Source organism: Colossoma macropomum, unplaced genomic scaffold (assembly GCF_904425465.1).
Source record: "Colossoma macropomum unplaced genomic scaffold, Colossoma_macropomum, whole genome shotgun sequence".
Taxonomy (NCBI): Eukaryota; Metazoa; Chordata; class Actinopteri; order Characiformes; family Serrasalmidae; genus Colossoma; species Colossoma macropomum.
The window spans coordinates 31,297,106-31,316,918 of NW_023494799.1; the positions used below are offsets into that span (position 1 = coordinate 31,297,106).

At 38.0% G+C, this 19,813-nt stretch overlaps 1 protein-coding gene across 1 annotated transcript; it reads right to left on the reverse strand.

Moving 5' to 3' along the window:
* Positions 1-9: 9 nt before the first annotated feature.
* tmc8 (transmembrane channel-like 8) lies at positions 10-19,807 on the reverse strand. The gene is made up of 16 exons (XM_036586004.1): positions 19,581-19,807; positions 17,590-17,812; positions 14,845-14,993; positions 13,189-13,323; positions 13,040-13,092; positions 10,204-10,337; positions 8,186-8,333; positions 6,800-6,961; positions 6,038-6,192; positions 4,872-4,947; positions 3,803-3,897; positions 2,319-2,505; positions 2,085-2,215; positions 1,820-1,972; positions 1,035-1,113; positions 10-581 (listed from the first exon to the last, which is right to left on the reverse strand). Exons 1-16 carry the CDS (start codon positions 19,624-19,626, stop codon positions 501-503), a joined length of 2,007 nt encoding a protein of 668 aa, XP_036441897.1. The 5' UTR covers positions 19,627-19,807; the 3' UTR covers positions 10-500.
* Positions 19,808-19,813: the final 6 nt, after the last annotated feature.

The following is a 19,813-nucleotide window of genomic DNA, read 5'->3' on the forward strand; positions in this document are numbered from 1 at the left end:
CCATTTTTCTGTCCAGCAGAATTTATTGAGGATGGCTTGAAAGACTTTATACAAAGTTATACTTTTACAGCAGATTAGAAGTCAACAGCATTACACATTACATAACTTTAAATAAAAAACTTTAGAAAAATACCACTTTTTTTAAACTAACATTTAAAGAAATAGCTTTACCAAACATGCTAATGTGGCTAACAGTGAAGTGAAGCTAGTAGCTGCTAATTAACATTCATTGTTTTATGATAGCACCTGTCTTTTACAGCATGGTTTACCAAAAATGCAAAAAAAAACCAAAAAAAAAAACACACACAATGTCTTTGTAGAATCTGATACTGAGGCTAATACTGAGGCTCAACCTTTTCCCCCACTCTACTAGTATCTGCTCTGAGACCTACTTTACTAATAGCATTTTATGTGGGTATCCATCTGAGTGTAAGCCATGTTTCAGAGAAACACAGTTATGAGAACTCTCTTGATATGTTGGATACATAATCAGCCATCTCCTATGTGTTCCTTTGGGTCTTCTTCTGTCTCTTGGCCAGTGTGGAGTGGTGCTTTACCAGGAAACGCTTATCTGAACTATACTGCAAGGCAAGAAGGTGAACATGACACAAGACATTAATATAGCTCTGTGTTTTAAGCCAAACCCAGGAACAGTGCTGTTCATTAAACTTTACTGATCTACTGGCAGAACTGAGCTTAACAAATCTGAATAATACAGTTTAAAAGTCAAAACATGAACCCCTTGAACCCTGTAATATTTTTTTCAGTGTCATAACAAAACCTTTTTTTATTCCATTTGAAAATACCTGCCTCTTCACATTGTGTGAACATTTCCTAATCAATAGACAAATAAACAAGGTTCAGAACTACTTGGAATGAAATCTTGTTACGCTAACATACACTAAATTTATGAGTGTTTGTTTTTCCTTCACCTATGAAGTTGCCATTTCGGAGATACAAGATGTTGCTATGTAGGCGACGATTTGTTCCACAGTAGGAAAACTGTAACCTTCTGCTTCAGTATCTACACTTACCATAACTAGCATGTCCTTCAGTCTTTCTATGGCCTTGCGATTGGCTGTTCCCCGAGAGACAAAGGATGTCAGGATGATACTGTAAAATTATAATACAGATAGTACGTAAATGAATATTCAAACACACATATATATTACATATGTATGGATCTATAGTAGTAATCATATATTCCATTTATTTCTGTCTGTGTAAGCACATATATTTAATAATAATGTTACATATGCATTTCTTATATATATATATATATATATATATATATATATATATATATATATATATATATATAAATATACCATATATATATGTGTGTGTGTGTGTGTGTGTGAGAGTGTGTAGGTACCTGTATGTAATAACATGTCCCATATTGTTGCTGTCCAAAAAACATAATTTAAACACAGCACTTTTAAATTGTGTGTTGGACACAATTTAAACTCTTGGACCAACAGAAACTCTTCAAAACTGTAAAGATCTAAGTAATTTAACCTGCATTAAAAGTTAAGAACAATTTTGCCTTTTATTGTAAATTTACTATTTTGGAGTTTTTAGACAGCAATGAATGTGGAAGTACCTATACATAATATATCCTATATGTATTATATATGTGCAAGTACCTACATGTAATAGTATGTCTATAATGTATTATACAAGTGCAAGTACCTACATGTAATAATATGTCCATAATGTATTATATATATAAGTAAAATGTCTAATCCTAAAACTGACCAAAAAAAATGTTATGCTTTTTTTTTTAGTTAAAAAAATACAATATGTATAAAGTACTTACGCCTCAGCCAATATGAGAGCGAATGCAAAGGCCTCAGAAGTGATGTAACGTATGGCGTTCTGAGCAGGGGGTGGAAGCATCCCCACGCAGTCACTGGTCACATTAAACAAAAAATTTTCTCCAATGAACGGCCCGCATTGACCTCTCGCAAACCTGAGCAGGAGCAGACACAGCGGGAGAAGTGTGGGCTTTAAGTAACATTACCTGTTTGAATGGTCTCTAATTCGTAACTAATAATCCTTATTTAAATCCAGCACTGTTATACCTATTGATGTTGATCCCAAGTGCCACTGCAGACATGATGAGGCCCAGTAGGAGCATGAAATTAAACAGAACCGAAGAGCTGGTGGTCCGGAACATTCTCTGAGCCGGAACGCAACACCGTACCACAGTGAACTGGAGAGCAGGTAAGACAAAATGCTTTAACATGTGGCTGCATTTGAAACCATACGGTTCCATTTAAATAAAAGTATGTACTAACACAGTATGGCCTACACACCTTCTTCATGTAGAAGATAGCCAGTAGCTTTAAAATACTGATGGCTGGCAGAAGGGGGCAGTAGAAGACTCCCACCCAAATGACTGTCTGACTGTAGACCAGGTCCAACACGTTTAAGGGGATCACAAACTCTGGCTTGCCTACCTTCTTTGCCAGCTTAGAGGAGGGACACTTCTCTACTAGCAAACTATGGGGAGCAGTTAAGGACAAAAAGAGCAAATAAAGCACCTGGTACTTGATAAGAAATGGCAGTCATATAACTTATGTAGCCAGTTAGCCATATGATATGTTTGGTGTCACAAGTTTAGTTCTTTTGTTTTGCACAGAAACTACAAGGCTAAGCTAGCTAACAAGCAATGTACTGTGACTAGCACTGCACAAACTGCATGCTTAAATCATCACACACTTATCTCAACCCCACACTTGTTAAGTCATTTCAAATAGAACTGCTTATGTGGCTGTTTGGATATTTTCTGTATTGCACAGCTAAAAAACAGTTGTAGTACCCATCTTCAAATCTCAGTCTTGTCTGTGTTTTTATCCATTATTATTGATAAGCTTATTTGGGCCTGAACTTTTTGTCCAAACATGAATACAGCCTGATACAAACATGAATACGGCCCACACCGACACACATTGCATATGGGTTTGAACCTGAGCTGAACCTGACAAAATTCTGTCTGAACTCAACCCAGCCCAACCTGAAGGACATTGTCAGAAATTGACCCGAGTACAACAAGATGTTGTCCAAAACTTACCCGTAACGGTACTCAAAGTATCAGATTAAACCTGACAGGGTGGCTACTACATGAAGTTACTGTGTAGAGACAATAATAGCCGTTATTAAATCATTGATAACTAAAATATAAACAATGTAAAATAACGTGCCATAATTAAAAAAAAGTCTATTTAGTCTAAATTCTACTATAAATTTTTTATATTTTATTAATTAAGCAATGCTTTGGAAAAAACATCTCAAACGTTTTTAGTCTGGATGAAAACTGCTGTTCTCATTGTGCGCAATGCTAATAAAGCAAAATATAAGCCTTTACCTGTTTAATCTTAAGACTCTATTTCTGCAATAGAAGATACTGTATTTTACACTGTTTGAACATCTGATCTGTAAAATATGGGAGGCAGGCTGGGAGAACCTAAACACGACCCAAGCCCGACACATATGAAGTCTGAACTGGACACAGTTTAAGGCAAGTGTGAGGTGATTTTGGCATGCAGTTTACAGAATGCTAACTGTTTGCCAGTAGTTGTTAGCTACATTAGCCTCCTAGCTCCAGCATAAAAATACAGAAGCAAAGCTCATCAAACAACTGAACATCTGACTTTCTGGTAAAACCATAACTGTAAGTATTTACGATCACAAAAATCACATTGTCCATAAATGTCATGATTTCACAAATTATCTTTTTTCTTTTTGAAAATACTGTCAGACTAATCCTCTGACGACATGATGAGGCAAGAAATCTTACGTTCTGGGATAGGCCACTAGAACACCGCAGACACAGGCCAAGAGGTGAAATACAGTGAGTTTGTACATTTCCTTCCCAAACTCAGTCTCGTCACACTGAAAAATACACACACATTCAGTCAGAGCAAGTCAGTGAGTGTGTTTACATGCACTTAACGTTCTGTCAACAGCAGAAAATCTTTTCCCTGCTGAAAAAAATCATAGAAACCATTAAAGGTTTCTGTTGGTTCCTTGTGCTGTCCAGTAGTCACTACTGGTATTCTGTGTTTTCCTGATGGGTTGATATCACAATGTTAAGGATTCTAATGGTTTAACAGATATTTACCAACTGATTCCAATTTTCTCTAATGGTAACCATTAAGCCAATTCCCATTATAAAGTAATCCATCAGGTTTTAATCCTAATGGTTCTATTTTTTTTTAGCAGGGAGGTCAGTAATTTGTTCAACGTGTTTACATTCACTTGGGTAATCAGATAATGGAAAACTCCGGGTCTACATGAGTCAGGCAGTAATCAGATTTCTGCTTTGCAAGCAGCTAATAAATTCACAGAAGATGTGACGTAAATGTAACGGAAAACTTTTTGATGACAAACGTGCGTCATCTAGTTATATATTTTCTATTTAAATTCTTTGTGTCGTCAAGCATGAAGTTGGTTACAGCATTATTCCAAAAGTGTTTTCTTGCCATCTCGCAGGCGGTGTGTGAAACATTGCTCGCTGTTTCCAGTGCAGTGCTCAGTTTTCGCACATGCTCAGACTGAACGAAAGAAATCAGAGTAAGCATATACATGTGCTGAAAATACAGATTACTGAGCTACATTCCATTCTCTTAATCAGATTTCTAGAAATCCTGGGCTTAATCCAAACTAAGAAATAGGAGAACGCTTACATGACCACTTGAATAATTAGATAACTGCCGAAATCCAATTATTATCGTATTGTCGGTGTGCATGTGAGCACACTCAATGTGACAGAAATAGTATGTGTACAGATACTCTGCTTGTATTTTACAGGTCTATTTAGTGTATGTAGTTTTTGTGTCGGCCAGTTATTTGAATGTACATCTCACCTTGCCTTCTGTAATAGGTTTTCTGATGAGGAAGAAGAGGAAGATGCCTAAACTTGCAAGCTTTAGGAAGATACTCCTGTTGGACACAAACACTGAATTCTCATAAATCAGATACAGTGCAGGTTTTAATTGCAGTGCAACTTCATTACATCATTAACAGAGATCAATCTGAGTAACAATAGTACTAATAATGTGCACAAAACTTAAAGCTGTTCAGCTAAAAATCAAATCTGCACAATTTTCCTGTTATCACAAATGTAGTCGAGTGCCCAAGACTAAAAAAAGGGCTTATACCCCAGGCTTATTACATACTAAGGCTTATTATTCAGTATTACTTGGACCACAGTGCAAACTGGCTGAGTTATTCTTAGGATATAGAAGTGTGTAATAAAACTTTGGGCCTGCTGGTGGGCCCTGACCATTTAAGGGGTTAAGCAGCTGCAGAGGTGACAACTATGAGGGGGGCACTGGGTGGTTCGACTCCCCAGAACTAAAGAAGGGGGGGCAGCGCTGCACAGAACAGTCTGGAAACAGCTTGTTTAAACCTTGACCCCATTCTGACTTGTGATTGAGCAATCATTTCAAACCTGGGAAATCTGTTTCAGCAATGACTGTTTCACTAGAATTTTGTTGGATAACCGTCATAACTGAAAGAATTTTCCCGTTCAATTTTTTTTTTTTCAATTTTCAGTTTCATTTTCATTGATTGTTATGGCTTATTTCACTGTATTTTCGATGTTCTGCATCAGTCGTGACCTCACCACACAGAGGTAGTGTTTAAAAATAAAAATATTTTCACTTAATAATGATACTATTAATTAACGCTTTGAGCAAATCACGTACTATTTTCCAGTAAATGATCTGATCATAATATTATGAGATGAGATCAGTGCAAAGCCATGCAAGTGATTTTTCCCCAAAAGTGTGAAAGTGTATGATAATGAAAAACAAACTAAATTATTTTCAATATATTCACCCACTATTCCTGCTCTCATTTCAATGTCCTCAGCCCAAACTAAATGTCTGCCATCAGATTAGGATGTAAATTCAAAATTCTCTTCTTTTTTTGGCCCCAAAATGTTTAACCCCAGTTGGCACCCAAGAACAGGTGCAATATGATGAGAACACATCCAGAGGGTTAGAAATGAAACGTCAAGCCTTCCTACCGGACTAAAGTGAGATTAAGCTGGGTGGTGAGAGAGTAGTCTTCAAACACGGAGATGGTGTTGAACAGCTGTGGCAGCAGTAAGTTGACTAATGTGATAGTGATGGGGGGAAGGTACTCCCAGAAGAGGTTCAGAGTCCAGTGGATATCAATTTTCTGAAGAGAGACAGAAAGAAACAGAAAAGAGTTTCCATTTTTCATGTGTAATGTGATGCTATGTACTGAAATAGAGCAGGTATTTATGGTAGCCTGTTTGTGCCAGGTAGGGGTTAAAACAATCACCTATATTATATATAATGTTCCCTCTAATCCTATAATTTTCCCATTTGCAGCTTTACTCGCAAGCTGATTGGCTCTATTTATTGAAGGGTGGGGCTTTCCCCATAAACAGACACCATGTTGAGAGCTACAATCTTTCCTATTCATTTTCCAAACAATGAACTGTCTCCTTCATAGTGTTTCTGGTTTAATGTAAAGCCACAAGTCCAATAATGTATAATCACGAGTTCATCATGTAACCAGCATGCTTCAGCTTCTTTTATAAGCATGCAAACAGGTCAACAGGTTCTACATATAGGAAAATTACTGTCTGTGCTGATCAATCATCTGCAACAGATGTGGCCGATAAGGTTTTGGTTCATAAAGTATATCTTTAATTAATGCTGTTATTCTTAACTTTAACGTTTATTCGCATACTCAGGTGTTCTATTATTTAAGTCGGAAATCTAGTTTTCTTTTCAATCTTTCCTCCATCTTAACTCACCTTCTGAGAGGCTTTAGAGGCGAAGTAGATCAAGGCGAAGGAGCCGCCCAGAAGAAGCAGCACCAAAAAGTTGAGAGCAGCTCGCAGGAAGCAGAGGATCACCCACTGCTTTAGTGTGCGCTGGGAGACCTTCAGACGAAATCTCTGCTCCTCCAGGTCCATCTACGACAACAGAGAGAGTTCATTCTATAAAAAAACACCTCAGAACTGAGAATAGGGGTTCTTCTGAACCTCTTCTGGTCTGAGATTTTTCATCTTGTTGTGTTCCGCTGTGCGATTAGCATGACATTTATAATTTCACTGAAGAAGATTGTGTCAGATGGTTGCACATGAATAAAACGTGTTACATCAACGCAATGACCATCTTTGAAGGGGAATTCCATAGTTGTTTTATAATTTCTACATAAATCAATGATTGAGACGTAAACAGTCATTCAGAGTGGTTTGATGTGAAATTGTAGAGAAACTTACTAACTCTTTACAACATACTTTCTATTGGCTATCTATTTCAAAACGATGCCTTATTTAGATTATTTTAAAGCCTTGTGCACTGCAAAGCCTGTAATACACTGTCACTGTCAAGCTGCGGTCATCTAAACACAATTTTATATAAAATTCACATCTTAGAAATCATTACTTAAACAGGAGTTTTCACATACGATCATTTTAAGATCAAATGTTTTGTGAATGTGACCGCAGGGGCCTCAGCATCTACAGTGCAATAACAGCTATTTTATTTGGATTTTTATCCAAAATGACCAGTAAACCTACACATGTCTTCAGAGTTTATGCAATGTTGATGATGGTAAAATAATAGTAAGTCTGAAAAGAAAAAGTTTTCTTTGAGGACTGTTTGTCTTACAATGCCCTGCATATACCTATCTGCAATGGATCAATTAAAAAAATACATTTTAGGCTAAGACCTTAAAACAACGTCTTAGGCATCAGGCTGTGTATTTCTTACAAATTGCCAATAATAACGTTCTGCGAGGTAGTCTTTAGAACAGCGGTTCTGAATCCTGGCCCTGGAGTACCATTGCCCTGCAAGTGTCATGTCTTTCCTGCTCTAACACACCTACTTCACCCCAGGAAGGGCTTGTTAATTCGTTCATTAGTTGAATTATATATTTTGGACGTTTGGTTCCTATCGCCAACACTGAGAAACATTCTGACTGTACATTTCTTTAGATCAGATCACATCAAACCACTTCGAAAAACTTGGTGTACATCTTAACTGACTGATTCTGCCCACATTTTGACAAATCTTTTGAATTGACTTTTAAGTTTGCTTATTTTGGGAAGAATTCTATTATTGATCATATTATATATTTTATTACGCAGTACAACAGTTTAAGTGTGTGACATTTTGATCAATTCAATTCACACCTTGAGTTCATTTCTGATGAAGCTGTGTTTGAGTGAGGCTGCTCGAGCATCCTGGATACAGAAGTCCCATCCACAGAAGATCTTTTTGCTCATGTTCACAGTGAAACTGTTCCCGGTCAGCCAGGTGTGCTTATAGCCCACCACCGTTCTGGAAAAGAAAGAAAGCCAGTTGTCAGTTTTTCATTTGACCACATGTAATTCATCATATGACATCAACATCTCCCATTTAGAGCCGAACTCCAAACTCTAAACTGTGTGAAATACAGTATGTACATAACAATATTCAAAAGGGCCTATTGTTTTTATTCTGGCAGAAAACAGTAATGAGTTTTAATGCAATGTAGAGTTTACAAGGCTCTAGAAACAGATCATCTGGAAATTTATTCTAATGAATGAATGCATGTTGAAGTATGAATTAACCGTAATCCATGCAGTACAAAAGTAAAATGTAGATGTACACCGATGAGCCAAAATGTGTTGGATGTGGAAGAGATAGGCTGGCATGAAGACCTGAGTGACTTTGACATGGCCAGACGACTGGGTTGGAGGATCTCTGAATTGACTTGGCTTGTGGGGTGCTCCCGGTCAGCAATGTCGAGTATCTACCAACAGTGGATCGAGGAGGGACACACCACGAACAGGTGACAGTGTTTTAGGCATCCAAGGCTCATTGAAGGTCAACGAAGGCTACTCTTTTTGGTCCGAACCGATAAAAGGGCTACTGTGGCACAAGTCACTAAAATGTTTAGTGATGTTTAAAGGAGGAGTGAGTCACAACACACTATGCATTACACCTTGCTCGTTATGAGGCTGGGTAGCTGGATGCCGGTTAGAGTTCCAACGCAGTTAGCGTTGAAACTGGACTTTGGAGCAATGGAAGGAGGTCATCTGGTCTAATGATTCTTGGCCGAGTATGTGTGCGGTGTTTTACATGGAGAATTGATGGCACCAGGATGCACTGTACGAAGAATACAAGCCAGTAGAGGGAATGTGATGCTCTCCATTTGGTACATGCCACCTACGTAAACATTATTGCGGACAAGGTACACCCCTTCATGGCATTGCTATTAACCCCAAATGCCAAACTGTACACACTGTTCAGCAATGGTTTGAGGAACATGACACATTCAAGGTGTTGTTCGGACCTCCAAATTCCCCAGATCTCTATCCGACTGAGCATCTGTGGGATGTGCTGGAACAACAAGTCTGAACCGCATCGGCTCCACCTTGCAATTTACGAGACTTAAAGGATCTGCTGCTAAAGTCTTGATGCCAGATACCACAGGTCACCTTCAGAAGTCTTGTTGAGTTCACGCCTTAAAGGGGAATTCAACCATTTTTTTTCAAAATTTCTAAATAATTCAGCCCTTGAGACGTAAAATGAGGCATTAAGAGTGGTTTTCTTTACAGTGGTGGTCATAGGAACCAGCGGTCACAATGTCTACAACACAAATATAGCCATTTTATTTACTATCCGAAACCACCAGTGAACCTACATGTGCCTTCTGTGTTTTATATGTAATGATGATAATGATAAATAGTCATAAATCTGCAAAAATAAGTTTTCATTGGGAACTATTTTCCCTGTCATGAATAGATTAAAGTAAATGGATTAAAATGAATTTAAAGCCAAAACTTTATCACAAAACTATCATACAACAGTGTGTCAGACATCAGGCAACATATCTAACCATCACATGTAATAACTTTCTGTTTATGGGCCTTTTAGAGGCATTAAACTCGTCAGAAGTCTGGTTCCTACCAAGACCACTGTAAACAATCCTGACTCGGCAAGTTTCTCTAGAACGGAGCATTACACGTCTGAATGATTTTGTTTCTCACAACCATTTAACAGGTCGTAGCTGGTGACATGTAGAAGACGAACAGTATATTAGGCAGGTGGTCATACTGTTTTGGTTCTTCCATGTACATGACTGGTACTGAGTGATGATGTAGTTCGCTTGCAGATCTACACCCACACTTCCACCTCTCAGTAGGGAAACAGACAGCAGTCTGACCTGTGCACTATCATGATGAGACTGAGGACCAGGATGGAGACCATGCCAGCGAAGAAGAGAAAAGATGTGTTCGAACATTTAGACCCTAGGGGTTTGTAGAATTCATAGAAGATTGGGGAACGTTCCAGACAGCCCTGCAAAAACAAAAAGAGTGATGGAAAAAGAAATGTGAGATTAATCACAGACCGAAGAAGGTCAGAATGAACCAGAGGAGTGGGTGGGGCTCAGAAGTTTTAGGCCTATCTTATCATTGTGTAAAACCAGGATGCACATATTTATGGTGTAAATTTACTATGCTATTCAGTCTGTTGTTTGAAAATACAGACACTTTAGACAGCTTTTAGATAACTGCTCAATTTAGCTTTAAGATGGTGGGACTACCAATATCACAAAATAATGAAAATAAACTTTACTTGACCTCCGCCTTACCTGACCACCTCTTTCTGATTGCTTTACAGGGAAAGTTCTACAAAGCATAACATTCACAAGCAAAAAATTTCCTCTTTACCCAAAATGTTGTTGATCACCCCTAATATGTTTGGTGTACCAAGTTTTGCATAGGAGCTATGCAGCTACAAAGACTTTAGGTGACCCAGACTTCCATCACTCTTTAGCTACAGTTGTGGCTCCAGTCACATGAAAAAAGTAAAATATAAAATGTGCCATAACTTTTGCACAGGCCACGCTTCATGGTTTTTTCCAATATGTTCAATTCGGCAATTCAGTAATTGTGCATTAAAACATGCAGAAGTGTGTTTTCTGTAGAGGATGTGTTAACTTACTTTCACTTAGACAATCAACCAAACGTGTAACTCGACTGTAATTTGAACGGTGATTTAAACTTCGGCATATGACTGTATGAGGTGTGTTACTGTTGGTTGCAATGAAAACCTGAAGCCACTCTGGCCGTTTGCAGATAAAATTGGTGACCCCTGCTTCAAAGTAACACAACATATCTTCTCCGCAACAAAACACATTCAATCGTTTAGGGCCGCCAGGCGGCCCCCAAGTATGTACTTGTCAAAAAGTACTTGATTTATTTGTAGAAAAAGCTCACTGAGTCCAAAGATATGTACTTTCCATTGTTCTTTAGCTATTCTTTCATTCCTTTTACTGCACTGATTTTAATTTTGGAATCAGGATGCCTTCTGTTAAAAACAATCGGATCTAACTGCTCACCACGTGGCCATGAGGGACAGGGAAGCAGTCTCACTTCCTGCTCTAAAACGCAGAGGTGTGGCTAAAATAAGCCTCCGCCTTAGGACTAAAACTCTTTGTCAGTGGGTCCCAATTCAGGGGCTGTGTCCTTCGGAGGCTGCATTTGAAGGCCGATTGCGGCACAGACACTTTTAAATATAGGTATTTGGTTTAAACTGAGGCGATTTGATAATGATACATTTCATCAGTAGGCGGCGGTGAAGCATCTCCAGCTCTAATGAATGTAAATAAAAAACTAAAATCAAAGTTTCTGGCTCCATCTTTAAAGAACTTTAAAAGAACTTGACAAAAGCACAACGGTAAGGGTGGGAACAGCGGTGCCGTGAGGCAAACAGAAAATCCGCCGTAGGGCAGACCGTCTCATTTCACTTCAGCCTTCGCGGGTCTACACAGACTACGTAGACTGCGTCCTTCGAAGGATCCAGCCCCTGAATCGGGACACACTGTGTGTTTCAGTAGTGACATGAAAATGTCTAATTTAAAAATTTTATTATTAATGAATCTATATATATATATATATATATATAAATAAATGTACACATTTTTTTCTAGTTGAAATTTAGGGGTTAGGCTTTGGAACAGACACCTCCCAATAGAACATACCTTATAAATTATGATTTGTACATGTTTAGCTTATTACTATCTCAATTAATACCTTGGGTTTAAACAGGATCTTAACATGATTGTTTTTTGCTTTTTTAACATGGGATGGCAGTTTCAACTAATTCAGTATATTGGTCCATATACAGCTTCAGTTATGTGGAAGAAACTTCCTATTAAACATTTTCAAGTGGAGAGTAGCTTTCAATATGTTCTGAAGAAATAGCTGCTAAATTACATGAAATTGAGAAGCTGTATCATTTTAAAGCAATTTTCATCTTGAAATCTTTCAGAGGACCACAATGCAAGTAAACCTATGGGCTTTATTGTGTTTTTATCACACACCAACTTGTACTAAAACTACCCCAAACTAAAACATTGTATTGGTTTGTGTTGGATTTAGCCAGCTGTATCAGAAAACAAACACATTTGTGTGATTTTTAAAAATATAGATTATAATTTGAATTTGATTGAGTTGTTGTTATACATAGTTTTGTCTTGCAGGAAAAAACATTACAATTTTGCCATGTTTATGTCTATTCCTGACAGTCGATACAGCATATAAAGAGAACACAAAGCTTACTTATTACATCCAGTCATTTGCAAAAGATTTGGCACCCACAGTCAAATTACGTTTTCTTGTTTTTCTAAGTGAAACTAAGTTACACAAACACTTCTGCACATGTTAATGCACAATCACTGTTTATTTGCTTGGTTTAACATAGTGAACAAAAATAAATGTGAAAAGGCCAAGAAATTTGGATGGAAAGCTGTTAATGACTAGTTAAAACTTGGCCTTTGACATATTTGAGTCTTGATCTTGACTATGAAACAAAATACAAAGTGGCGAAATAATAACTGATTTCTTCTAATCAAAACACGTCCAAAAAGCAACTGTGACAGCAAACAAAGAGGGACCCATCATGCCTGACACCTAGAATACTGACCCTGTTTGACTCTGCGCTCCACCTATAAATAATGTTTTGCTGTCCATAAAAGATCTGTGGAAGCAACTCACCGAGCCCAGGAAAATGTCTAAAACGGAATCATTCTTGCAGATTGTCCAGTCCCCTATGAAACAGGAATAACGTTTTGAAACACAGGTCAAACAAAGCCAGTGGAGAGACTCAAATAATTCTTCAGTGATCAGTGTTTCACAGCACTTACAGCGTGTGCTTTTACTTTCCACAGTCAGTGAAGGAATAAGCACAGATCCAGCGATGATAACACAGTTCAAAAGGTTCAGGCACAGGAGGTACCTCAGAAACACAAAATAGGCCTTCACCCCCACGCCGAATCCACCTGCATTCACAACACAGTATTCCATATCATGCAGCCTTAGGCAGTAATACTGCAAGCCCATTAAATTGCTGTTGTCAGGAGAAAACCTTGTATCTCCAAAATGGTAACTTTACAGGAGATGGAAAAAACCTACATAACTTTTAATATAAGTCAATGGAACCACAATTTTTCCAAGTCCGTTTAGGTCATTTCTTTTAATCCATTCATCATAAAATTCACACACAATGTAAAGGGTAACAGGTATTTGTAAATTATGTCAAAAACTGAAAAACATTAAAAATTGAGATGCGGCGTTTTCTTACGACAACAGAGAAATGCATATACACACTACAGTACACTCACTGGCCACTTTATTGGAAACCTTGTAACCCATCTGTGGCTGCACAACATGTTTTGCCTATTTTCTAGTCCAGGGGTCACCCATTCACAAAGGTTCTAGCGTGGCTGCAGGTTTTTGTTACAATCAAACGATAGCTCATAGCGATAGATTCTTAGATTCTACACTCTTAAAAAAAAGATGATTCTTCAAGGGTTCTTTAATAAAGACAATGGTTATGTAGAACCATGAACACTCAAAGAACCATTTGCATGCTTAAATGGTTCTATAACCCTTTCAAAAATGGTTCTAAATGGCACCAAAAAGAACCGGTAACTTAATTATAGCATTTTATCTGCACATTTAAGTCCACAATTTCTATTTATTTACTGAGTTTAACACATAAAAAAGCAAAATATACAATGTTCCATAACTTTTGCCACACTTTTTGTTTTTTCCTTTGTGGTAGATTCAGCAAATAGGCAGTAATTATGCATTAAAATGTGCAGTAGTGTGTTCTCCGTAGAGGACGTGTTCAATTATTTTCACTTAGAAAATCAATAAAACATGTAACTTGATTGTGATTTGAACATGTGTATTTGATTTATTTGTAGAAAAAGCTCACTGAGTCATGACACGGTAATTATTTTTCTATACTTGCTTACAAAAGAATATAACTGGGATCTGGTGACGGGCCCAAGCAGGATGTTGCTTCGGGCCCCCAAATGTTCAAATCTGGTCCTGATTGCCAGTCAATAACGCACTTTTTGTGTAATCTGTTTTAACACATTTTGTGTAAAAAGTAACATGAAATATGTTGCCCTTTCATCTATGTGTCTAGTTAAAGACACAGCATGTTTTTAACACTTCTGTTTTAAGACTGTGCACACAGAGCCACTTTTTGCTCTCAACCCACTGGGTGGGTAAAAACCACAGCGACACCACTGTGTCTAGTACACTCGCACCAGCACCACAAACAGTAGCATGTTAGTGTCGCTGCTGTATCAGCAGCAGTCCTGTGAACAGAAACTGACCTATGATGAATTAGGTCAGAGGGGCTGACAAAATGAAGTATAACAGATGGGCTACAGTCATGATCATTCACCTATTTGATGGGCCTATAATGTAGGCAGAGCTCATAGAGTGGCCATTGAGTGGAAGCACAAAGCAGCATGCACATAAACACTGAGTGTATATATTCTCACCTTCAATTTTATAGAGGGTCCGTTTCCATGGCAATAATCCTGAGAAGAACCTCTCCAGCTGCTCCCTCAGTCGCTTCCTTGCAATTTGCTGACTCTGCCTCCATGATTTCCAGGGACTGATGCTGAGTCTTTCTTGGTTTCTTTTCTCCCTGATAGGCAAGAAATATAATGTATCTCAGGAGAGGGGACTCATTCTGGCTTATTATGTCTGTACTAAGAAATTCTGGGACCCTGGAGTAACTCTAGCTTTGGACCCCTGCTTCTATACCATGGACATAAAGAATGTTTAACATTGTTGTACATCAGAATAAGCCTAACAGTCACACTTTAATAAGAGTACTGAACTTCCTAGCATGAGTTAAACCCCTTTCCCAAGTACAGAAGACACAAACAGTTCAATGCAGGACTGAAACAGGGGGGTGCCAAAAGAGGCAAGTGGTGGGGGGACACATCAACATGCTACTATGGTATTTATTTATTTAATCTTTAATCTAGGCTAAATTTCACCAACAGTCGCTACAAATAATCCCATAGTGGTTTTTAGCTTGCACATTTGGTTCTAGGAAAATGTTCTGATTTGTAGAAAATCTTTAAATTACATTAAGCTCTGACTTTGAAAATGCACTTTACGCTCACACATCTCATTTACAAAAGTTCTTTAAAGAATCATCAATTGAAAGTTTCTTTAGGGAACCAAAAGTGGTCCTTTAATGCTATTGCTCTAAAGAACCCTGTTGGCACAGCGTATGTCTGTAATTGTATGGACATGTTAATTGTGATGTTAGATGCAGATTAAAAGAAACCCCTTGCAAAGCTGTGGATAATCTAAATCAGGCATGTCAAACTCCATTCCAGGCCACAGCTCTGCAGAGATCAGCATTTTCTAGCTCTCCTAATACAAAGTCTTGCTAAGTAGCTAATAAGTGAATCAGATTTGCTTAATAAGGCAGAATACTGTCCAGACTGTTACCTGGAAGGAGTCTAAAAGGACAAGTTCCACCATTTCTCTGTTTGTCATACTTGCGAGTCCCCCTGGTTGCCAGGGCCCAGAGTTGCAGCCCCTTAAGCCCTTTGGGTTAACATGGCCTTGATCCCTTGATGAGACAACGCTTGCCTTCTTTTTCAAAGCCATTTGATTAGCCCACAGGCTAAATTGGATGTGTTTATGTTTTCCATGGCTGTCTCAAACATAAAAATAATTATATTTCTCAGCACTGATATCATGAAAATGTTATTAAAACTAATAGCCTCTCTGTTTCTGTCTTGATGGCATGATTAAATGAACTGATTTAATCAGTTTGCTATTGTTTAGTATTCCTTGTTTGACGGTTTTGGCATCAAAACTATATCTAAACAAAGGTAAAAGTCAAACTTAAGCCTTTAAACTCCCAAAATAAACAACAATGATGCCTCTCATGTTACATTAAGAACCCTTAATGTCCTTAGTCTGCTTGGAGCAGCTCCTTCTGTTTTTAAGGGACGGTATTACAGACAATACAAGAGACATGAAAACTTGGTTCTGAAAACAAGAAAACTTGGTTATCTAAAAAAAAAATGCCTTCATGTCTTAGCATCTTGTTGTTTATTCAGAATGACCCTGAGGCAATTAAGTATTCTCATTACATTTTCACACACACACACATACAAACACACAAATATTTGGCTGCATGTGTAAAGCTTGATCTTTCAACCCAGTTATCAAAATTATTGTTGGAAAAAAATGCATATTTATATTTTGTATATTTATGTAAACTACATGGTCATTAATAGATAGCATACAACATGTGCACTCTGTCAAGCGCCACTCCTGAATTTTTCCTTTTTACAGCCCCGGGCATTTCTTAACCTTCAATTATTTGAAATGAAAATGAAATAAAAATGGCTTGAAACAAATATTTTGATCATAACATAATATTTTGATCAAAATAACTTTTTAACTCTTCCTTGCATACTTTATATGTTATATTTTACTGCATCAATGTCAACTAAATGAGAAATATGCCCTCTATGTTCAACCTTGTTACTCGCATCAACCTTGTGAAAACAGCTGAACTATCTGATTTGACAGCCTGAGGTGAGAAAGTAACATCTTCTGAGGGTTACACACTAACTTTGATTATATACTTCAATAAGATACCAAAGAAACATGTACATTTTTAAAGGCATAAAATGAACTCTATTCACAGAAAGTGCCATAACATCAGCAAATATTCCAGAAGTATAGATGTTAGTTTTACAATCATGTTGAGTAAATAAGATTGAGGTTACATGGGAACATAGAGCTATTTCCTATGAAAATTTCAATGAGGAAACATAGGATCCTGGGAATATAAGACTATGTCTAAAATGTACAAAGAAGGAACTTTGGGTTGAGGAACAGAGGGCCCTGGAAACATAAGCCTGGCTCCTATAAACTTCAATGATAAAAGTAAAGAACCTGGGAACATAGAACTCTGGGAACATAGGGATGACCCTGAATAGGTCCACTGTAAGAAAAAATGTCACAAATGTATTCAATTAGGTATGTTAAATTAAAATACTGTGAAACAGCAGGAAGGAATTCATACATACATAATTTTGAAAATTGGAATAAAAATATGAGGAGTATGTCATGTGTGGTGGCAAAAACAGACAAATTTTGAGGGGGTGCCGGCGCTCTGTTCCAGTGCCCTCTGACCCAGGTTTGCTCCTGGATGAGGCAATTAAACCAGCTTTCTGCATATGGGTGAGTTTCTCTTTACAAACCTGATTTCCTTCTTTTCCTGCAGAGACAAGGGCAGCGTCCTCAGTGGTTGTGTGGAGCTCCAATCTCTGTTCAGAAGTGAAACATACTCAAAATCCTCATAATCATCATCCTCCTGAGCCTGATCCCTGTGTTGGCACCTCCGCCTGGACAGTGAACTGGGCAGTTGCTCATAGATGTCAGTCTGGTAGTACTCGCAGGAGTCGTCTGAGACAATGCTGTCCACTGGAAGGAAGTAAACAACAACAAAGATATGAGGTGATCATGGAAATCCAGTGTCCCACTGATCCATATTTACTCTTTGAGATTTTAAAAATGCACGTTTTATAATTAATGTTTGCTGAGCATTGGGATGATGATAATAGTTACTCCCCCACATGCTGACTTTAACCTGAAATTTCATTTTAAATATATCTAGCTGGAAAGCTAACACAAGCTAAAATGCTATGTGACCAGCTAAACCAGCACTACAGCAGGAATACGCTGCAGTCAGAGATACAAAGCTTTGTTACAGTAGTGATGCATAACTATATGTTGAGTTCAAATCTGTCAGTTAAAATATTTTCATCTTTATTTAATGCACCCAAACAACACAGCAAGGTGGATTTTATTGCTAGGATGTTAAACCTAAAAGGCTCCAGGCACATCTTATAGCTGATGCATGTGTTCTTTATTGGTTGCAATAAAGAAAACATAGCATATTGTAGCGTATTGAAGAAATATTATGTATGTTAATTCTGGGTTATTGTTCGCTGGCAGTTATTCTCTGGGTTTATTCTTTCAAACAATCTGATTGTGAATGCATGGTTTATGCATCACAACAAGAAGAACTGGTCAGTGGGGGCTTGGAAGCGAGAGAGTGCAGACATGAGCTGAGTGTAGAATTAGCTGTTAGCCAAAGCCTTGCTTACTGTACAGCAGGGCTGTAGCTGACTATAGCCTTCAATAAAGCACAAAGACTTGTGCATTAGCTCTGTGCGTTCTTTAATAGCAGTGAATGCTACAATATTGATGACAAAGCATGCTTATTTTGAGGAAAACAGTATCATATGTGAATATTTAGTATAGTGCCACCGTGAGAGTAATTCATAGCAGTGAAGACATTTTGTTGAACATGAAGCTGAGTGTTTAGAAAATAGCTGTTTCTTACTTAAAGGAGAATTCCAGCAATGTTTTAACATTTCTGTGTAAGTTAAGATTAATAAAAGACTGTGCCATTTCAGAAACAGACCAGTTCAGAGATGCTCACAGTGGTGGTGATAGGAACCAGACGTCCGAAGTGTTTAATGCCTCTAAATTCTACTTCACACAAAGTAATTACATAAAATGCTTCTGAATGTACTGCCTTGGTGCCTGAGACAATGTTTTACGGTAGTTTTTCCAGTTACCATACAGCCATTTCATTTTGAATTGCAAATTAAATGTCTAGGCCTAGATTTGCATTGTAGATATCGCAACCCCCTGGTTCCTATCATCAAAAAATCTGTCAGTAAGTATCTCTACAATCCACCATTTATCATCAAACCACTTTGAATGACTTTGTTTACATCTCAGCATTTGAACTATGCTGAAATTTCGCAGAGTTCATGGAATTTTCCTTTAAGTCAAGAGAGTGAGAGTAGGCCTGCACGCACAAACTGCAGCTTTCAAATACAGCACCATTTTTTTTCACAAAGAAGAGCTGTGGCTAACCTTTGCAGGGGGCAATGCACAAAACAACCGGAAAGCACAATGACAGGCATGATCCACAGCAAGAGGAAGTGAAGGGTGAAACTCAACACACAGAAAGAGTCAGTGAATTGAAGGAGAGTGAGGAGAGTTTTACTGCTTCTTATGTTTCTTATATGTTTCTTTTTTAAACTTTGGCTTAGAACGATCTTTTTGATTGGGGATATGTATCTACATATGTTCTCCTCCCTTTCAAAACAGCCCACTAAGATACAAAAAGACAAAGCACATGTGAACATACAGGCACAAACACACTAACACTCACCAGATGACAGTCTTTGGAAGCTGACTGTCCTGCTGTCGTTCTCCATATCATTTCAGAGGTTAAACCCAACAGGTGATGCACAGCGCTCGGAATGCTCACGTGGACGCACAGCTGTGGTACGCACGACAGTAGAATAAGAGGCAAAACAAGGAATGAGTGCGCAACTGTATGGGTAGTGCTATGACACAAGGGCAGGATGTGGAGAAGACTTCTGACTAGCACAAGCATCACTG

Bases quoted from the DNA above. Each gene is read 5' to 3' on its own strand.
- tmc8 (XM_036586004.1), bottom strand. From the start codon at position 19,626: ATGGAGAACGACAGCAGGACAGTCAGCTTCCAAAGACTGTCATCTG. The intron at 14,994-17,589 runs GTTTGTAAAGAG...CTTGCCTATCAG, and splicing joins CAGGAAAAGAAGGAAATCAG to GGAGAAAAGAAACCAAGAAA. The intron at 2,216-2,318 runs GTGTGTAGGCCA...CCTGCTCTCCAG, and splicing joins CTATCTTCTACATGAAGAAG to TTCACTGTGGTACGGTGTTG.